The sequence below is a fragment of the Alligator mississippiensis genome, chromosome 4 (assembly GCF_030867095.1).
Source record: "Alligator mississippiensis isolate rAllMis1 chromosome 4, rAllMis1, whole genome shotgun sequence".
NCBI lineage: Eukaryota > Metazoa > Chordata > Crocodylia > Alligatoridae > Alligator > Alligator mississippiensis.
This window is the reverse complement of record NC_081827.1, coordinates 45,734,423-45,752,308: the sequence shown is the minus strand read 5'-3', so window position 1 is coordinate 45,752,308 and position 17,886 is coordinate 45,734,423. Positions and strand designations below refer to the sequence as shown.

General features: G+C 41.7%; 1 protein-coding gene across 2 annotated transcripts in view; it reads right to left on the bottom strand.

Annotated features, from left to right (window-relative positions):
• FAM3C (FAM3 metabolism regulating signaling molecule C) overlaps window positions 1–17,886 on the bottom strand; it is a 45,881-nt gene that overhangs the window by 15,086 nt on the left and 12,909 nt on the right. For both annotated transcript variants that reach the window (XM_006261681.4, XM_059725938.1), the window contains 4 exons: window positions 7,273–7,332; window positions 4,573–4,677; window positions 3,929–3,958; window positions 2,153–2,276 (listed from right to left, as the gene is read on the bottom strand). In XM_006261681.4, the coding sequence (XP_006261743.1) occupies window positions 2,153–2,276; window positions 3,929–3,958; window positions 4,573–4,677; window positions 7,273–7,285 (272 nt within the window). In that variant the 5' untranslated portion in view covers window positions 7,286–7,332. The remainder of the gene's footprint in view (window positions 1–2,152; window positions 2,277–3,928; window positions 3,959–4,572; window positions 4,678–7,272; window positions 7,333–17,886) is intronic.

The window sequence follows — 17,886 nt, the reverse complement described above, 5'->3', positions numbered from 1 at the left end:
ACTAGTAAAGTAGCAGGAATGTAGTAACACTTTAGATTATAACTCATCAAATGATAAACCAATTGCTCTGTACTGCTAGTTGATGATTCTGTATAGTTTGGTTATTGTCCATTATATGATAATCCTTACCAGAGCTAGCTTAGCTTGAATGGAGTGAATGTGCTAACTTGAAATAAAAGTACCTTTAATCCTGAAGGTTTCAAAAACTACATTTCATATGGAGTCGTATAAACAACATGGAAATCAACTGGCCACCAGTGTAATAAAGCTACCTCTGGGGAAGAACATGGCATTACACTTGGCTGCACTAAAAACAGATAACATTGAAGGAGGATTAAAGAAAAATTCCATCAACTGCAACTAAAAGAGAAATTTAAAGGAAAAAATATAATTAATTTAAATCTGACTGAGGCCAACACTTTTACTTCAGTCAGTAGAACAGTATGTTTAATTTGAAAGATGTAAAGTATTATGGCTATTGCCAAGTTTTCAAAGAGTGTCTACCCAAAAGATTAATTTTACACCAAACAATTAATTTCATTTTCTGAAACTATCCCCTGAATATAGCAAACATATTCGTCTGAAATAATTCAGTTTATGAAGCTGAGTCATTTCAAAAGAACATGCGTTACATTCAAAAGCAATAAACTGAGGTGCTATAATGAAAGTAGCTAGCAAGCTTTCAGCCAAGGTTGATAGTCTATTTAAAATGCACTTTGGCATAGAGGAACAAATTCCAACCAAAATGGACTATTAACCATCAAACTTGCTGAAGCCATGCTGATATACTGGGTGAGCAACAATAACACTAGTGTTCCTTGCTGATATAAATTAAGTGTTCAAAGATCATCATTCCACAAGTTATCTTGGTATATAGTCTAGCTCAAGATACTACGTGTTACTCAAGTTAATAATTACAGCAGGACCCAATGTTGGAAACAAATTCTATATTTTGGATCCAACTGTAGCTAATCTTATAAAGTCACTTTAATTACAGGATGCAGTGATGGATAGCTAATCAATTATCAGAAGTTCTCTTGTAATGTTGTCCTTTTTACCCAAGAAAAAGCTGCCATTTATCTTTTAACAGATCAGCATAGACTGCTGTAAAACACTAAAACCATTTGGCAGAAGAAAATTGCGGTTCTACCCTAATATTTTAATCCCAGACTTCTGATGAAGGCTGATTAACTGTAGCCAGAATAAATAAAGCTCTTAGTAGTTGGGGAAGATTCCTTTGACACACAACTTTGTTTCAAATTGATCTGGTTGGTCACAACCTGAAGTCCCACATACTCTGTGGGATGAGATCACGGGTAATCATAATGTAAAATTAAAATGAGATTGTACAGAGAAAAAGTAGCATATTGATAAAGTAATTCACTTAAGATTGCATATTAAAGGGATGCTGTTAACAATTCAGGCAGTCTTTCTAAAAGGTCTGAATTTTAAAAAGCTATTAGAAATATTTTCATGGAATTTTAATTCACAGAAAGCATTTTTTCCAAGACTTCTCTGCAGCCTCTGTAACACAAATTATTGCCACAATGTATTAATGGATATAAAAGAAAAACGTACACACTGAGAAAGGTGAAACCCTTTAGCCTAGTTTTATTCGTCAGACTGAAGGAAGCACAAAAGGAAGGGTCTTTTGTGCCCCAACCTGTCCTACATCTTTCCCAACTATACAGTTGGTGCAAAAAAACCCAAAAAGTATCACAAGAAAACCTTTGCCTGAAGGACAAATAGAAAAATGTATTGTAAATAAAGAATTGAATCTGATTTTTCTTTTTCTTTTGTAAAATAAGGTATCAGCAATGCAAGATAATGACTTTTTATCGTTGTGACATTATCTTGGCAGGGCTCCTTTCAAAGAAAGGCTAGAAATATACTTGATCCACTACTGATCCTATGGCAGTAACATTTAAAAACACTTTGCAAATAACAGTTTTATAATACTGTTAACTTATGACAATTACAAAAATACTTGAAAACACAGGGATTTGGACAAGAACAGGCATTTATTTACATTTCAAGTATAAACAACAAGATGTTCTAGTCACTACAGCAAAATAAAAAGATCGTGAGAAATTATCCAAAGTAGCTTTTAAAAAGATACTTACAGATATCAGTAAAAAAAAAAGATACTTACACATTATCTTCTACACAAATTTTGGGCCCAACTACATTGGCTGCTCCACTTGCCATTTTGAAGGCAAAGTGCTTTTCAGGACAAGCTTTTGAAATCCCACATTTATATCTTGGAGGTTTTGTAGCTTTGGAAAGAAAATAAAGAGATTTAGATACATTGTTAAGAGAAAATAGGTGTAGGAGAATAGTCAATTTTCAAATGGATTTTAAGGAAAGAGTGGAAACATGTCTTAAATGGTCCACTTATGAGGCACAGTGAAATTGAAATATAAAAAATTAAGAACCTAATGCAAAAGTCATCGAAATCAGTGGTAACCTTTCTACTGACTTCAGTAGGTTTTGCATCAGGCCCCAAGTGGCTCGTCTTTGGCAGATGAAGGAAAAGAACTTAGATCCCAAACCTACAATTCAAAAAACATTCTCAACTTTCCTTCCTTGTTATGTAAACTTTGAACCGCTTGAAAGGCATGACAGATATCAGCAAGAACAGTGCTAACATTAGTAATTGTTGGGAGAATCATCTTCAGATGTAGGGCCACAAAAGCAACCCATTTCTTCCTCTGATAAATTATTTCCTCATCCTTCATAAAAGGAATCTTACAATTACTTCTGGTAAACTTGCATGCTCCCTTTTATTTTCCAAAAGATCACACTGGTCAAATAAATAACAGAACTATAGTTTAAATACTGGACAGTATGACAACAAATATCTATTTTAACTAGTCTGATCTGATTGAGACAATTCTTTAATTAGACTAGCAACAACCATCTGCTTCTGAGTCTAGTTTCACTAATTATCATCTCTGATGGCAATTTCTATGTTGCAGCAAGAATTACTATTAAATAAGCTGGACCTGTAACACATTTATTGAACTAGTCAGCATTTGTCTTAGTACCTGTAGCTTCCTCCTAACCCATACTAGACAAGAGTGGAGCAGGAAAAACAAAATAAGCAAACCCACCAATAGTAGCATAACTATAGGGGGGTGGGAGAGAGCTAGGCACTAGCTGTGAGGGGGTGCCAGAATTCCCCCCTCCCCCAAAGTCTTTCCCATGGGAGGGTCAGACCTGTACTGCTTGGCCATAGGAGTTGGGCAGTGCAGCCCCGCACCTAGCAATGCATTTCCTCCCTTCATACCTCCCTGGGAGTTTGTTATATTTGGGGGGTACAGTAGAAGGGAAGCAGCAGTGGCAACAGTATCAGCTGCCTTCACTGTACAGATAGCCTGGACAGGTAAGACAACCCTTTCCCTCGTCACTCACCCCAGCCATCTACATCTCCAGTGGTTGGCATACCACCCCTCCAGCCCCCAGACACTGAATGAATTGGCTATGCATCTGCCAACTAGACTTAGGATCAACAGAAATAAGAAAAATCAGCTAAATATAAGCAAAGCTTTAGTGACTATAAAAATCAAATGCGCTGTTACTTGTTAGAGTGAGTCAAAGCTCCCAGTGCTGCCCTAAATTAAAACATGCAGCTCTTATATCAGCCTCTCCGTGCTTCAAAGTATCAGCAGAGGCACTTAAAGCTCATTTAACGAGCATTAATTCAAATGCCCCTGCCATTTTGAAGCACGGGGACACTAATACATGGGAGGCTGCTGGACTGTGGCAATTACCATACTTTAGCAGACTCAATTGATCGAGTCTGCTTGGACATTCTGTAATTATAATGTGTCAGTGCAGCCTCAGCACTTGTATGCAGGCAAGACCTATGTACACCAGGCAATGGGAAGTAAATACCAACTGTATTAACTGGACTACGAATACTTACAACGTGCAGCCATATCCAGCGCTGATCTGGCTAAAACGCAGAAGAAAGTCTTTAATGGGTTTTAGCAAGACTAAAATTTCACCTGAAATACAATTTTTATTATCCTATAAGGACTATCCTGTAGCCCTTTATAAAATGATCAGTACAAGTCTGGTTGTTTACAACACCTCATCCAATACTTACAAGCTTTCCATTCAAATATAAAGCACCACCATTTATGGTAGAAGAAAGATTAAGGTATCAACAGTCTAAAATTTAGTTTTTATGCTTTTTTTTGCCCATCAGTTTTTGTTTGCCAATTTTAAATACCAAGGTGCTGGTGACAGGTGAACACTTATAGATCCATAGAATTTCTGCTACTAATGCCATCTGAAAAAAATACGCAGACAGCATCTAAAAACTGAGCACTCCTCAGAAGTTTTTTTTAAAGTTAGGTTTTAGGCTACATGGACTTCAGAAAAAGTACATGCACTAGACACATTTGTAGCGCATCCACACATGCACGTGCACTTGCACCAGCTCAAATAGGAGTGGCATACTCTTAGAAGCCTAGCAATTCTTCTGGAGCATTATTATTCCAGGCTATTGGAAAGCATGTCCCTAGTCTGGGAGTTACGTAGTGAAAAAAATTAGAAGCTACTTACCAAACAGGTTTCCTAAGTTTGCATCCATTTTTATTTCAAATACTTGTGTTATAACATAAAATGTCAGCAAAAATATTGCTACAGCTACCACCAATTTTGCCGCACCTATTCAGAACCACAAAAATGTTCTTAGTATCTACTTATATTTTATAACTTTATATATAACAATCAGGTTCTATTTATGAAAAGTTACATGAGAAATCTGCAGTTGCTTATGCTAAATAAAGTATTTCTAGAAATAGAATGACAATTAAACTGCAGAATAAACTAAAAAAATGATATATGAGGAAAATCAAAAGGAGAAAACTTTCAAAGTCTGAATTTCAATCACTGCAATGCATCTCTCTTACATGCACACTGTCAAGTTTAGCTACACCTTCCACCTTATAATAGGACACAAATTCATGTATAATTTGAAAATAGCACATTAAACAAAACTGCCACCGAGAAAAGTCTATATATAAACTATTAATACAAATTCTTAGGGGGAGAATTAACAGACATTCTGTTGTACCTATGAACATGTTATACATTAATTTTATTATGTATGAGTGGGGAAGAGTCTCTCTTTACTTCTTTTGTTCTCGCATTTCCTTTTCTTTCTACCTCCATTTATCCTTGTTTTTCTGTATTATTTATCCTTGTTTTTCGGTATGAGATCCAGTGAGTATTATGGACCTTGTTTTTATACTGTAGTAGCTGCTTTGCTAAAAAGCTCATCAGGTCCGAGCATTACATTTAGATAAGTTATCAATTTTGCACCTTTTTTATTGGAAGGTTTCCAAGTAGGTTTTAATGTATACTGTATTTCCTTTTCAACGGGAAGCAGAAAAAGGTTAGATAAAGCCCAGTTAAAGACCCATAAAAGCAATAATTCCTCCTATCCCCTCCCCCTTTTCTTTTTAGGTGGCCCAAAAGCATAAGAACCCAGCTATCCTGTTACATTTGTGATACTGGAGGTCAAGCAACATGCTGAGAGATGAGTGGGTTTCGAAGAACTGTTAGCCTAGTAATCAGCAGCTTGTATCTGACATAGAAACTCAGTTTGTACTGAGGACAGGACAACCATATTAACTAACTCCTGCTGTTTTTTATTACATATATGCCACTTTCCCTCATTATTTCCAACAGATTTACAGAATAAATTGCTCTTAGTTTATGGTACGTACTGAATACCTGGGTTTGAAAGTGTTTATTTAAGCAACCAGGCATCGAAATAACACCTCTGCCCTCAGTTCTTCTCTGCTATGTTAGAGAAAAGGGAGATTATAGGAGGGGAATGAACATCACTAGTGAACTTACTGGTCTTTCAAAAAATTGCAGCATTTCTAGACCTTACCAGAATCTTTATGGTCTTAGCCCCCTCTTTCAGCATATTAAAGAAAGCAATTAGTCAACTACTGTATTTACTTGAATACAAGATGAGGCCTTTCCCTCACAACTAGCATGTGGGAAAAAGCCCTTCATCTTATAACCACATACAAGGAAATCTCACTAAATACATTTTCTATACTTAAACTGCTGCCAGAAGCAGCATGTGCTCAGCAATGGAAACCAGCTATAATGTTGATTAAATGCAGCCAACACTGAGCATGACTATAAAACACATGGCCTACACTGGGCAAACATGATGATGGGAACCCTGGTTTTTTTGTGGCCCTGGGAAAAAAAGAACAAGCAGGCAGGCATTTCCTCCTTAGGGAATTGGCACCAAGTCCAGCAGCACTGCAATACCAAGCCAGCGCTGGGAGGGCCACAGCCTGCCCCAACACCCCCGCCGCCAAAAAAATGCTACATTTGATATAGTGATGGGAACCTACCACAAGGAAATGTCAGTGTAGCTCATCTAAATAAAATATATGATAGTGCCCATTAAGCACAGTTCCCTTCACCATCAACTCTTTTTCAAGTCACAGTGACTCACAACATTGCATATCTCAAATTCCTCTGCCACTCCCTCTCTCAGCATGGCATGTATGATTAGTGTGGCCCCACCTCCATGAGGTGAAATAGGACTAGGTTGTCCTGCGCCTCATCTGCAAATATAAATAATTTTGGAGCATCCCAAGATTTGTGACAAAAACACCAGGTTCCGGGCATGAGTGGAGGCTATTTAGGACATGGATTCTTGGGGGTGTGGGGGAAAAGAAGCAGAAGGATCTGGAGTACACACATACTGAACAGTGCTGAGCTGCAGGGTCACTGTGGCTTGAAATGCTGTTGACTCTGGCGGAACCCAGCTCAATGAACTATATGGTAAATCATGAGCCTTTTGGCTTTGGACTAATACCATTTATAGGTTGTGCTACATATAACTAGGCACCAAAGCACTGTTTGTGATGTTTTCCCAATGCTCATGACTGTATAATATCATGTCCTGTACACAGCTAAATAGTAGTTATATAGCATTGGGAAAACACATCGCTATGGTATTAGTCAGAGCACTGAATCCCTGCCAAAGTCCTATTGATTTGGACGCAAAACACTTTGGCTAATATGTCACTTGTTAAAGTCTAGTCATTTTCATATGTAACCGAGTCAGTGAAATTTGCTTTTGTTACTCGATGCCCTCCATAGCACCTGCCAAGCCAGGTGATGGTTATAAAGCACTGGATATTCTTCAGTTTTTCTTGATTCAACAAGATGTAGATGATCAACTATTCCATTTTGCAGAATGATCCCACTGAATGTTATTCTCACCTGCTACCCTCATGTTTACTCTTCAGCCAGTTAATGGCACTACCGCATTAAAGAAGCCACCTACAAGGACAAAGAAAAACACAGTATTAGAGCAGGCAAACAAGCAGTTTATCTTTGTTTGTTAATACTATTATCATAATAATGAGAATTTCCCAGCTAATAGTACTAATTAAAATTTCACAGACCATTTAACATGTGACCTTCTTTTTAAACCATTGTTTTGTAATGCTCAAGTGAAAGGACAAAGAAATGAAATATGCATTTCTGATGTGCTGCTTTTGTTTACCACTTTTCTGAAACAAACTATTTGAAAATTGTGTTATTCTAATCATTCATGTTTGAATTTCACCAAGTTCATCAGGCAGACAAGGTTCCTTGGGTGAATTTGATATCTTTTATTAGACCAACCCAAATGGCTGGAGAATAGTTATTAAGCAAGCTTTCGGGTTCAAAAACCCTTCATCAGGCTAAGGAAGCTTCAGCAGTTGGTGTGTGCTCTTCCTGGATGGAATGAAAAGTAAACAAGCCAGGGGCTGGGGAGTCAGTTCCAAGTTCATCATATACTCTCTCCATTTTTGCCCTTTGCTTTGACATAACAAGGTCTACATATTCAATTTATATTCTCAATCAGCTACTTAGAAGGTCATACATTATCCTTTGCTTTCTTGTAGCCATTCAATTTGTACAGTACAAATGCACACAAACAGCTATAGTTATCAGTACTATTTTATACTTCTAAGGATCTTTTGTACCAAGATTGTTTCATGGTATTGTGGCATGTCAAACTTTTGAGTACTGCCTCTCTAATATTTAGATTAAAATAATTAATGATCAAATTGCAAAGTCTATGCACAAAAAATACTGCTTGAGCAAAAAAGATACAATATGTGAAGCACAAGGAGAAAAAAGATCTGCACACACATTTCCTATGTGAAAGTCACAAGTTAAAATTACTCATGAAGCAGGTGGTCAGACTCCAAGTCTGCAGAAGGAAGAATTAAAAGGCCCTACAGGACAAAGGTGTTTTAAGAGGTCTAAAAATGGGATAAGAAGAAGGAACAATGAACTGACCTTCCCATTCATGCCTGCACATTTGGGTTAGCAGTGAATAAGTCTTCTGGATAGTCACCCAAACGTTACTTGTTAAAAATGGCAGCTGGAATGTTACATAGGGATTCCATGGTGTAACCCTGGGTATCATTTGGACTGGAATGATAAACAAACCTGTTCAATTGGCTCCCCAGAAAGAAATATTTCTTTTTTCCCTTCATCTGACCAAAAACTAACTCAATTTCAAAGTACTGATAAAGCACCATAGCCACATAAAGCTTATTATTAGTATAGGGGTTTCACAGCAGCACATCTACTCTGGTCAGAACGAGTATTACTTGTTACGTCTTCCACAGATCCGCAAATTCTTTGAATTACCTATATGCTTAAAGGCAGATTATTTTATCTAGAAAAGGGTGATTTAGGGGCTTATTTTTCTCTCTCTTTTTTTTTTTTTTTAACTCCCATCTATATCTGATGCCTCATTGAGCTTCACCTTGATAGAGCTGGAGAAGAATTTGCACTTAAAAAAAACCCAAGGTTATACTTGTTATTGCCTCCAAGGGCCTATTATTACAGCAGGATTTACATAAGCATACATCAGCTATTTTGTGAGTATAAACATAGTATAGCCTTTATTCTGGTAGTCAGGTAATAAGACTGGCAGATAGCAAGGACAGCACAGGATTAAACACTGATCAAAAGAGCATTTCTATTCCACTCGTATATTATAAGCAATTACATCAAGCACACATTATTGCACCTTGCAATTTGCTGATTAATAATCTTTATAATTACAACTTTCCTTTTTCATACCTATTGTACCAGGTTTGGCTGTACTATACTACCTGTTTTGCCCATGCCATGAATCTTTACAACTTGCTATAATTTAGTAAATTCATTAATCAGTATCCCTATGCATCCATTGTTTCAGATTTGGTCATACTATCCTAGATTCTTTCCTTATCTACTACAGCAAATTGTACTGATTCTATCCATCTCAGGATGTTGAACAGATTCCAAATGTTCCAATGCACTGTGCTACCTTCAACAAAACTTTAAACTGGCAAACTTAACTCTGAGTGCTCCTGGCCTGCTCTGTGGTCCATATTATAATTATTATTATTACTATTACTGTTATTATTATTATGTTTTATAGTAAGAGAACAATTAAAATTCTAATGTTATAATACCTAGTTTAGATACCAAAAAGTATGGATGCAAGTTGTACAAGCGTTCTAAACTGAAAGAAAATGTAATTTACAACTTCAAACTTTTTGTTACAATCTGTTCACTGCAATACTTCATTACAATAAATTTCATTACAAGACAAAGCAGGAAGAGCACAGAATATTATCAGAAGCTTTATGAAAACTTAATAAAGACAACTGTACTTCATCTCTAGTAGGAGACACTTCCTAACTGGCTCAAGAAAAGAGATATGAAAACCCCACTCTATTTAAATATCAAGGAGGTGGTGTGAGTACTATTTCTGATGACTCATTTACATCAAAAAAAGTACCACACAGACTTGCTCAGTTTCAAACACCTTGTTGATGATTCAAGTTCACTAGATGGTAACACAATAATTCTAACAGTCCTTCCAATCATTTTATGAATTGACTGAAAAATAAATTTGTTTCTCTTTACTTTGATATCAACCCATTACACAGGGATAGGAATATTACTACCCAAATGCTTGCATAACTTAATAAAGTCCAATAAGGAAAGCAAGCTCTGCTCTTACCCATTCTTGTGAGGAAGAAGGTATGAAGTTCACATTTATCACACACTTCATAGCTAGAGGTTGGCCAACAGAATAAGCAGCTCTCAAAGAAAGGACACAGCAAAAAATCCTAGCACCCTACCAGTGAGCTAAGAGCATGAGTTTTTTAAAACTCCAAACTTGCCAACGTGCAACAAAAGTAATCTAAGTACAGGTTTCCCTCGTTGTATGCAGGTTCTGTATGTGCATATTCACTCTTATGCAATAACAAGTTTTTGGTATAAAAAGTCATATGCAAGGTAAATTTAACAAAAATTTAGCCTGCAAAGCAAACCAAACTGGCATGCATCCACCGATGCATCTCAAGCAAAACCAGGGACGTCATCCTCCCACTCTACTCGGGGTTAGTGAGGCCACAGCTAGAGTACTGCATCCAGTTTTGGGCCCCCCACTTCAGAACAGACGTGGATAAGCTTGAGAGAGTCCAACAGAGAGCCACCCGCATGATCAAAGGACAAGAGAGCAGGCCTTATGAGGAAACGCTGAGGGACATGGGACTCTTCAGCCTGGAGTAGAGAAGGCTCATTGTGGATTTGGTGGCAGCCTATAAGTATATAAGGTGGGTGGGCCAAAATCTGGGAAAACAGTTGTTCTCCAGGGCTACCCAAGGGATAATAAGTTCTAATGACCAAAAACTTCTGGAAGGCTGATTTAGATTGGACATAAGGAAAAGCTCCTTTACAGTCCAAGTGTCCAAGGTCTGAAACAGACTCCCCCTCCACCCCCCACCGCAGAGGTGGTGCAAGCACCTACTCTGGACTCATTCAAAAGGTGTTTGGAAGCATATCTTGTTGGGATCATTTGACCATAGGCAGGAAGTCTGCTGAGGCAGGGTGGCTGGACTCAATGATCTTGTGAGGTCCCTGCTAGCCTCTAATGTCTATGAAATCTATTAAATTCACTCTTATGCGATTGGTGTTGTGGAAGTCCACAGTCAGCTGCTTTGTGTGGTGCAGTGTAGGAGTGACATGCACCAAAATATAGTTTTAAAGCCTCACTCATCTACCCCCAGCCCCACCCCATTGGTGTTGGAGGGTGATGAGGCCCCACATGCCTGTTGATTCTCCTATGGATGTGACCCTGCCTGTACTTCCTACCAATGATGTGGACTCGGACACTGAAGACCCTTCACCACCCTCTCTTCACACCAACTAAACATTCACCACCACCATGTGCTTGCGTGTATTGTCTGCTGTTGGCGAGTACCAAAACTGTCTTGTAAAAGTGGGAGAAATGGGTCCAGGGGGCAGTACAGTGGAGGTCTTGGAGCATTTCCCTATTTGTTACATAGTAAAGTAGCTTCCCTTTATGCAAATTTGAGTTATGCACCACTTTCCAGGAACATGTGTACAGCATAAAGTGAGGGAAACCTGTATTTAGCAAATCACAAAAAAGTGCAATACCTAAGTCTTGGCACACACTGAAGCAAATGTTCTGAAGTAAACAGAAATATAAGCAGTCAGCAGAAGGGGTGAGTTTAGAAATCATGACCTCCTGGCTCTAAAACAGCACAGAATTCCTTTTAGCCCAAACGTATTTGGCTAACAAGTCTCCCAGAGATCCTGATTTTCTGTGTTTAAAAATTGCAAATTCTCCGATACCAAGAAAAAATTGCCAACTCTGATTGAAAAATCCCAAATCCGCGTTTTTCCATGATTAAAATGAAATACCACTATATGTATAGGTACCAGGTGAACACAATGTTTTATTCCTGTATTTACAATGTTAAAGCAATTGGGAAACTTACCAGTGCCTCAATGGTAGAAAAATCAGAGCTCCCCCTGCGCACTTTGATCACCAGGATGTGGGCTGAACTGCTGCTTTGCCCCTCACAACTTTGTGGCACTGAGCAGCCCTGATATGCCAGTGCTCTGCACCTACTGTGGCCCCTCACTCCCTACCCCCCCCCCCCAGGTCCTGCTGGCACTCCTCACTCCCCACACACAGCTCATCACCCCCCAGCACTGCTGGTGCCCCTCTACTGTGACCCATAGCCCTGTGTCATCCCCCCCCCCCCGCACAGCTAGAGAGGGAGCCCAGCTGTCAGGACTATAACGCTAGGGCCCACAGCCCTCTCCCCCCCACACACACAGCAGCACCCAAGCGCCTGGCTGTTGCCCATGAGAAGCAGTGGCCATGGCAGCCAGGGCAGAGCCTCCCCTTCCCCCCTTGGGCAGCATGACCAGAGTGGAATCCATGCGGGGGGGGGAGGGGGGTAGGGGGTGGTGGAGTATGTGGGCTATCCACTGCAGGCTCAGGGCTCCCCACCTGTGTGCTCTCTCCCCAGAGGCCTCTACCACCCAGCAAGCAGGATCCAGAGCAGGAGAGCAGAGAGGGGTGGACAGGCTTGGTGTTGCCGTTGGGAGCCCTGGGCCATATTGCTATGGCAAGGCACCCTGTGCCCACCCAGCAGCAGTGGTAGCAGCAGGCAACTGTGCTCCCCACTGCTGCAGGGCAGACAAGGGGTACCTTGCCATGGAGACATGGCTGATGTGGGACTTTTGACAGTGGCACCAAGGCTGGTCATCCCTCTCTGCTCTCCTGTGCCGGGTCTCACCTGCTGGGCCGTAGACACCCCAGAGGGGAGGGCAGCAGGTTGGAAAGCTCCGAGGCCCCTTGCACCATGCAAAGCCCAGCTGGGCAGTCTCCCCAGCCTCAGGCCCTGCCCTACTCCCTCCCTCACCATAGGGGCCTTAATCAACCCTTCCCCCCCTCACCCTCCCACATAGACTTACCTAGAGGGAGCTACTGGAGCTGCTCTCCACACCACCTAGCTGCCACATGCAAGTGTGCATGCCCACACGCAATTGGCACCCCCTTCCTGTGATTGCTCTCCTTCTACTCCCCCCAGCCTTAAACAGCCTCTTGCAGGCAGGAATCCTGCCAGCCTGCAAGACGGACCTGCTGTTTTCCACGTTTTTCTCTGTTAAAGAAGAAAACCCAGATCCCTGCTCATGTCCTATCCTCCTCAACCTGCTTAAGTAATCTCTGCTTGGTATTGTTCTAGAAAAGGGAGATCTGAAAAATGCACAATGTTCTGTGATATCCAAGACACGTGAAAAGTATGTAGGGGTAGCTTAAATTTACACTTGAGTATTGGTTCCCAGACTGCACTAATGGCTACTCTATCATCTTTGGCCTCTAGGCTGTAGGTTAATGTCAGCCAGGCCTCATAAAAAAAATACTATCCACCTGCAGGTAATTTCTGGCTGACAGGCATCTGGTAATTTTTTCTGAGGTCCAGTAATAAAGTAGAGAGCAGTCAGCCAGCCATGCTGATTCAGTGGGATAACAAACATATTCCTGTATATAAAAGCTGTGAATTAGTGAATAGTAGAAAACAAAGAAGAGGGGACTGCTTTGTTAGTTAAGTTGATTCAGAAAGTTCTCATTGAATTAACAGAGTATGAGCTGCTGTTGATGAAAGTAAAAGAAAGTAAGCAGTCAGTCAATTCTGCCTTATCAGTTACTTTAGGAACTGCTCTATTGGGTCCAAACCAAGAGATAAATTGATCAGCCTCTCTGAAATAGAAAGCAGTCTAGACAATTTCCTGAACTGACAAAGCAAAAATAGTTATGGGACTAAAATTAAAAAGTGTGTGGTAGTGTGGTTAATTGAACTGAACTATATTAGTTACAAGTTCTGCCATTCAAAAGCCATACAGTCTTTACGTATCCAAAAGACTCAGGGATTGCAGCGGTGGCAAGAAATTACAAGTGGAAGAGGAGGCTTCTGGCTGCTTCCCTTCCTAACTCCACCCTCCTTTCTGCATTGAATTTTGTTTCAGGCAAGAAGCTACTTCAAGGTGGTGGTACTTCTACTGCCAAGGATTTTTGATGAGATGCCTTCCACAACAGCATGGCGTGTTTGAAACAACACAGATTTATGGCAGGGATGTCCCACTGTGGCTCTATACTGCACACCTGGACCACAAGGCTTCCTGCAGCAGGGAAGCAGCTTGTTCTAATAGCTCCAGAACCTGGGGGGTTGAACACCACTGTGACTTCCCCACTTTTCCCCTGCTGACAAGCCGAGTCACTAGCAGTGATTAAACATTGAATTCAACAGTGGGCAAGGGGGTGGGACGGGGGAATGGTTCAGCTCTCCCCCTTCCACCCCCAAGTTTCAGAGCTGTGTCAACAAGCTTCATGGTTCACACTTTAACCACTCACAGGCTGCATGTGGTCTAGAGGCCAGGCAGCCCTGATTTACAGCATGTAAAACTGTTAATGTACACCATCCATATTTTTATGTTCAATAAGATATGCCAGATTTGTCACTGGGGTAGTAGGTATTGAGTTAGAGACCTTTGAATTTTCAAGGACCTGAGATCTCTGCTGTACTTCATCAAGGCCTTTGTTAGACCCAGGTTGAAGAGCCCTCATATAGGAACACCATGAAGTAAGTCTAGAAGATTGTGACCTCACTGGCTAGGACCAGAGCTGACCCAAGCAGTGTGTGGGGGCCAGGGGAAATCAACCCATGTGGGGCCCTGCCCCCGCTCCAATCTGGGCCCCGGACCCAAAGAAGCTGCCACCACTGATGCCAGTGGCAGCAGTGGGGGGGGTTGTGAGCAGCTGGACACAGAGCTGCCACTCCACCTGGCTCCATGCTGCTGCTGCTCCACCCCACTCCGTGGGGCCCCACAAAGTGCAGGGCCCGGGGCAGTCGCCCTGATTCCCCCACCTCAAGGGACAGCCTTGGCTAGGACTCTTTCTCCCTTACTTATTAACCACTTAACTGCCTCAACTGGGTTTTCTCTAGTGTACTATGTGCTAAGACAGTTCGACTTCATGAACAAGCTACATCCTCTCATTTCTAAGATCGTATGGTGTTCTAGGGGTGTGCCTACACATGCAAATGCTGCTTGATTGATTTACTCCAAAGTAATTTACTCTGGAGTAAATCCACTCCGGGCAGGCGTCTACACACTTGCCCAATTGGGAGCAGATTTGCTGTGCCTGGCAGCAGTCTGCTCCCGCCTACTCTGGTCCTGCAGGAGCTAGCGGGGGCTCTAGTATCCCCCTGGGTGCTAGCCCAGGGGCTGGCAGGGAGCAGCAGCCCAGGGGTTGGCAGGGAACGGCCTGCTGCCGGGGCAGGCTCCAGCAGCACAGCCCAGCCCAGGTGGGGACAATGTCACCCTGCCCTGGCAGTAGAGAATGCCGGCCCCAGCTCCCTGATTGCAGGCAGGGGGCTTGGAAAGATCTGTGGGGGAGAGGCAGGTCCCAGCCCCCTGCCCCACTGGCAGACTGAGGCAGGGACCTGCTACTTCCTAGCAGCTCTTTCCAAGCCCTGTACCTTGATCGCCTGATCGGCACATGTCTGGGAAAAAGCTGTGGGGCTGGGACCTGACCCTGACTGGATCAGTTCTCAGCCAGCCCCAGGCTGTGTGGGGAAGTCTACATGTGAAGCCTGGAGCTGGCTGGGGACTCCCAAAACAGGAAAGTCTCCACCCAGGTCCAGGCTACACATGCAGACTTCCCCACACAGCCTGGGGCTGGCCAGGGACTGTCCCAGTATGGTGCAGGTCACAGCCAGCTCCAAGCTGGGTGGGGAACTCTCCCTGTGCAGGGAGCTCCCTGGCCCAACTCTGTGATTGCGAAGCTGAGACATGGAACAGTCTCGCGGAGTTGGGACTGGAAGTTCCCTGCTGCCAGGGCACAGGAACATTGCTCCCTGCCCCTGGAGGCTGCCTGCTGCCAGGCCAGGCTCTGCCACTAGAGCAGAGGTGGGGACAAATCTCCCACCCCATGCTACCCAGAAGCAAATTTGCTCCCAGTCAGCTGTCTACACAGGCCTTACCACGCAGTAATTACTCAGCAGTTAGCCTGCTACTTGCATTTGCAGGTAGCAAACTAACTGCTGAGTAGAGCAAATTTGCTCTCTTCCACAGTAAAGCATCTTGTTTAACTACACCCTAGGAGAGTAAAATAGGGGACTGAAGATGGGCCAGCTAACGGCTCTGGTAGTTCAGGTAAGGTGGTGTTAGGAATGGATGCTTCTTCCAAGGACATGAAAAATCAAAACAGAAATGCAAAAAAAACTGGAAGGAAGGACGCACAATTAAAAAGGAGCATAAATGAACAGCATGAACAGGCAGGGGTAAAAGCAGAAAGGATAACATACAAAATGAGTTAAACCAGCATGCGACAATGGAAGACAACAAGAAAACATTCCACAAATATAAGGGTCAGTCAAAAGAACAGAGGAAATTTTCTGTGCAAATCTAACACAGGCACTCTAACTACCAGTGTAATCCACAATTATCCTGCCTTGGAATATCAGCTGCAGGAAAACGGTGCCATCTTGAATATCTTCTCCTACCCGGGCAGACAAGTTTCTTTAGGTAAATCTGACATCTTTTATCAGACCAACTAAGTTGGAAAAAATTCCTTGCAAGCTTTTGGGTATAAACACCCTCCTTCAAACTGAGGAAGTGTCTGCAGTTGTTCTGTGCTCTTCTTGGACAGGACAGAAGAGAAGAGAAGCCAGAGACCAGTGTGCAAGAATGACAGTCAGTGAAAATGCAAATTAAGGCAGTCAGTTCTTCCACCCAGCACATTTATAAAAATGGCAGTGACAGTTCTTGACTGAACCAAGGAAAAGTTTCATCTGTGATTTATTTTTTGGTCAGAGACAGTGTGAAAGGCAATGGAACACTTTGAATGGCTTGCTGGACATCAACAGAACATCTGTGACAGACTTCTTAAGCCACAGATCCACTATGAGCAAAGAATATTAATGCAACTTGCTCAGGGAAATTCTGGAGTCAGTCATGAAAAGCAGCTGAACTCAGTTCTGGTCCTCTGTGACAAAGTCTGCCTGCATACTGCTTAGAAACCAATAAGTCTTGAATTTTAGAACCTTCTCCATCCTCCCTAGTCCTGACCTTGCTCCAAGAGACTTTCACTGTTTGGGTGTTTAAAGGAAGCAGATTCAACCCCAGTGAAGTACAAGAGGCAGTACAAGTGCAGCTTCAGGGAAAGCCATCCTTCTTTCTGACTGGAATAAAAGCCTTAGTGGAACACCAACGGAAGCACATCACTAACAAAGGGACTATGCAAAAGAGGGAACCAAGAATCAAAGCAAGAGATGATAACAAAATGCAATTTTGCATGTCTTCCAATTCTTGGACCAAGTCCATGTGATAGAAGTAAAATGCAAAGGAAAGTACTGCCCTATAACTTAGCAGGGACAAAATGACAATAATGAATGATGCTGTGCCATCAACACTTCTTTGCTTTGGTCTTCACCCAGAAATGTTAATTGCGATCAGATTCTTAAGAGGATAGCAACACAGACTCGGTAAGAAAAAGAAGAGGCTAAAGAATGATTAGTTAAGCTCAGTAGATTTCAGTCAGCAGGGTCTGATAAAAAATGTTCATCATGTGAACCAGCCAGAGCAATATTTGAACTCTTAAGTATCTTTATGGGGCACAAAAAGGGGACTAGAATATCAAGAAGGGAAAATATAGAACCTGTCTTTATAAAGTTGACGGTTGAGGATGTGGGGATTACAGACCAGTCAGTCTCATTTTAATTTCTGGAAAGATATTATTTATTAAACAACTCATTACTAAGCACCTACAAGAAAGATGATAGCAAAAACAGCCAACTGCTTTTTCAAAAATAAATCACATCAAACCAATTTAATTATCTTCTTTGATAAGATAGCAGGCCTATTGGATAAATGGAAACAGCAACTATGACTTTAGAAAGGCCTGAGAATTGTACCATGACAATTTTATAAATGAACTATTATTTATTTATTGATCTG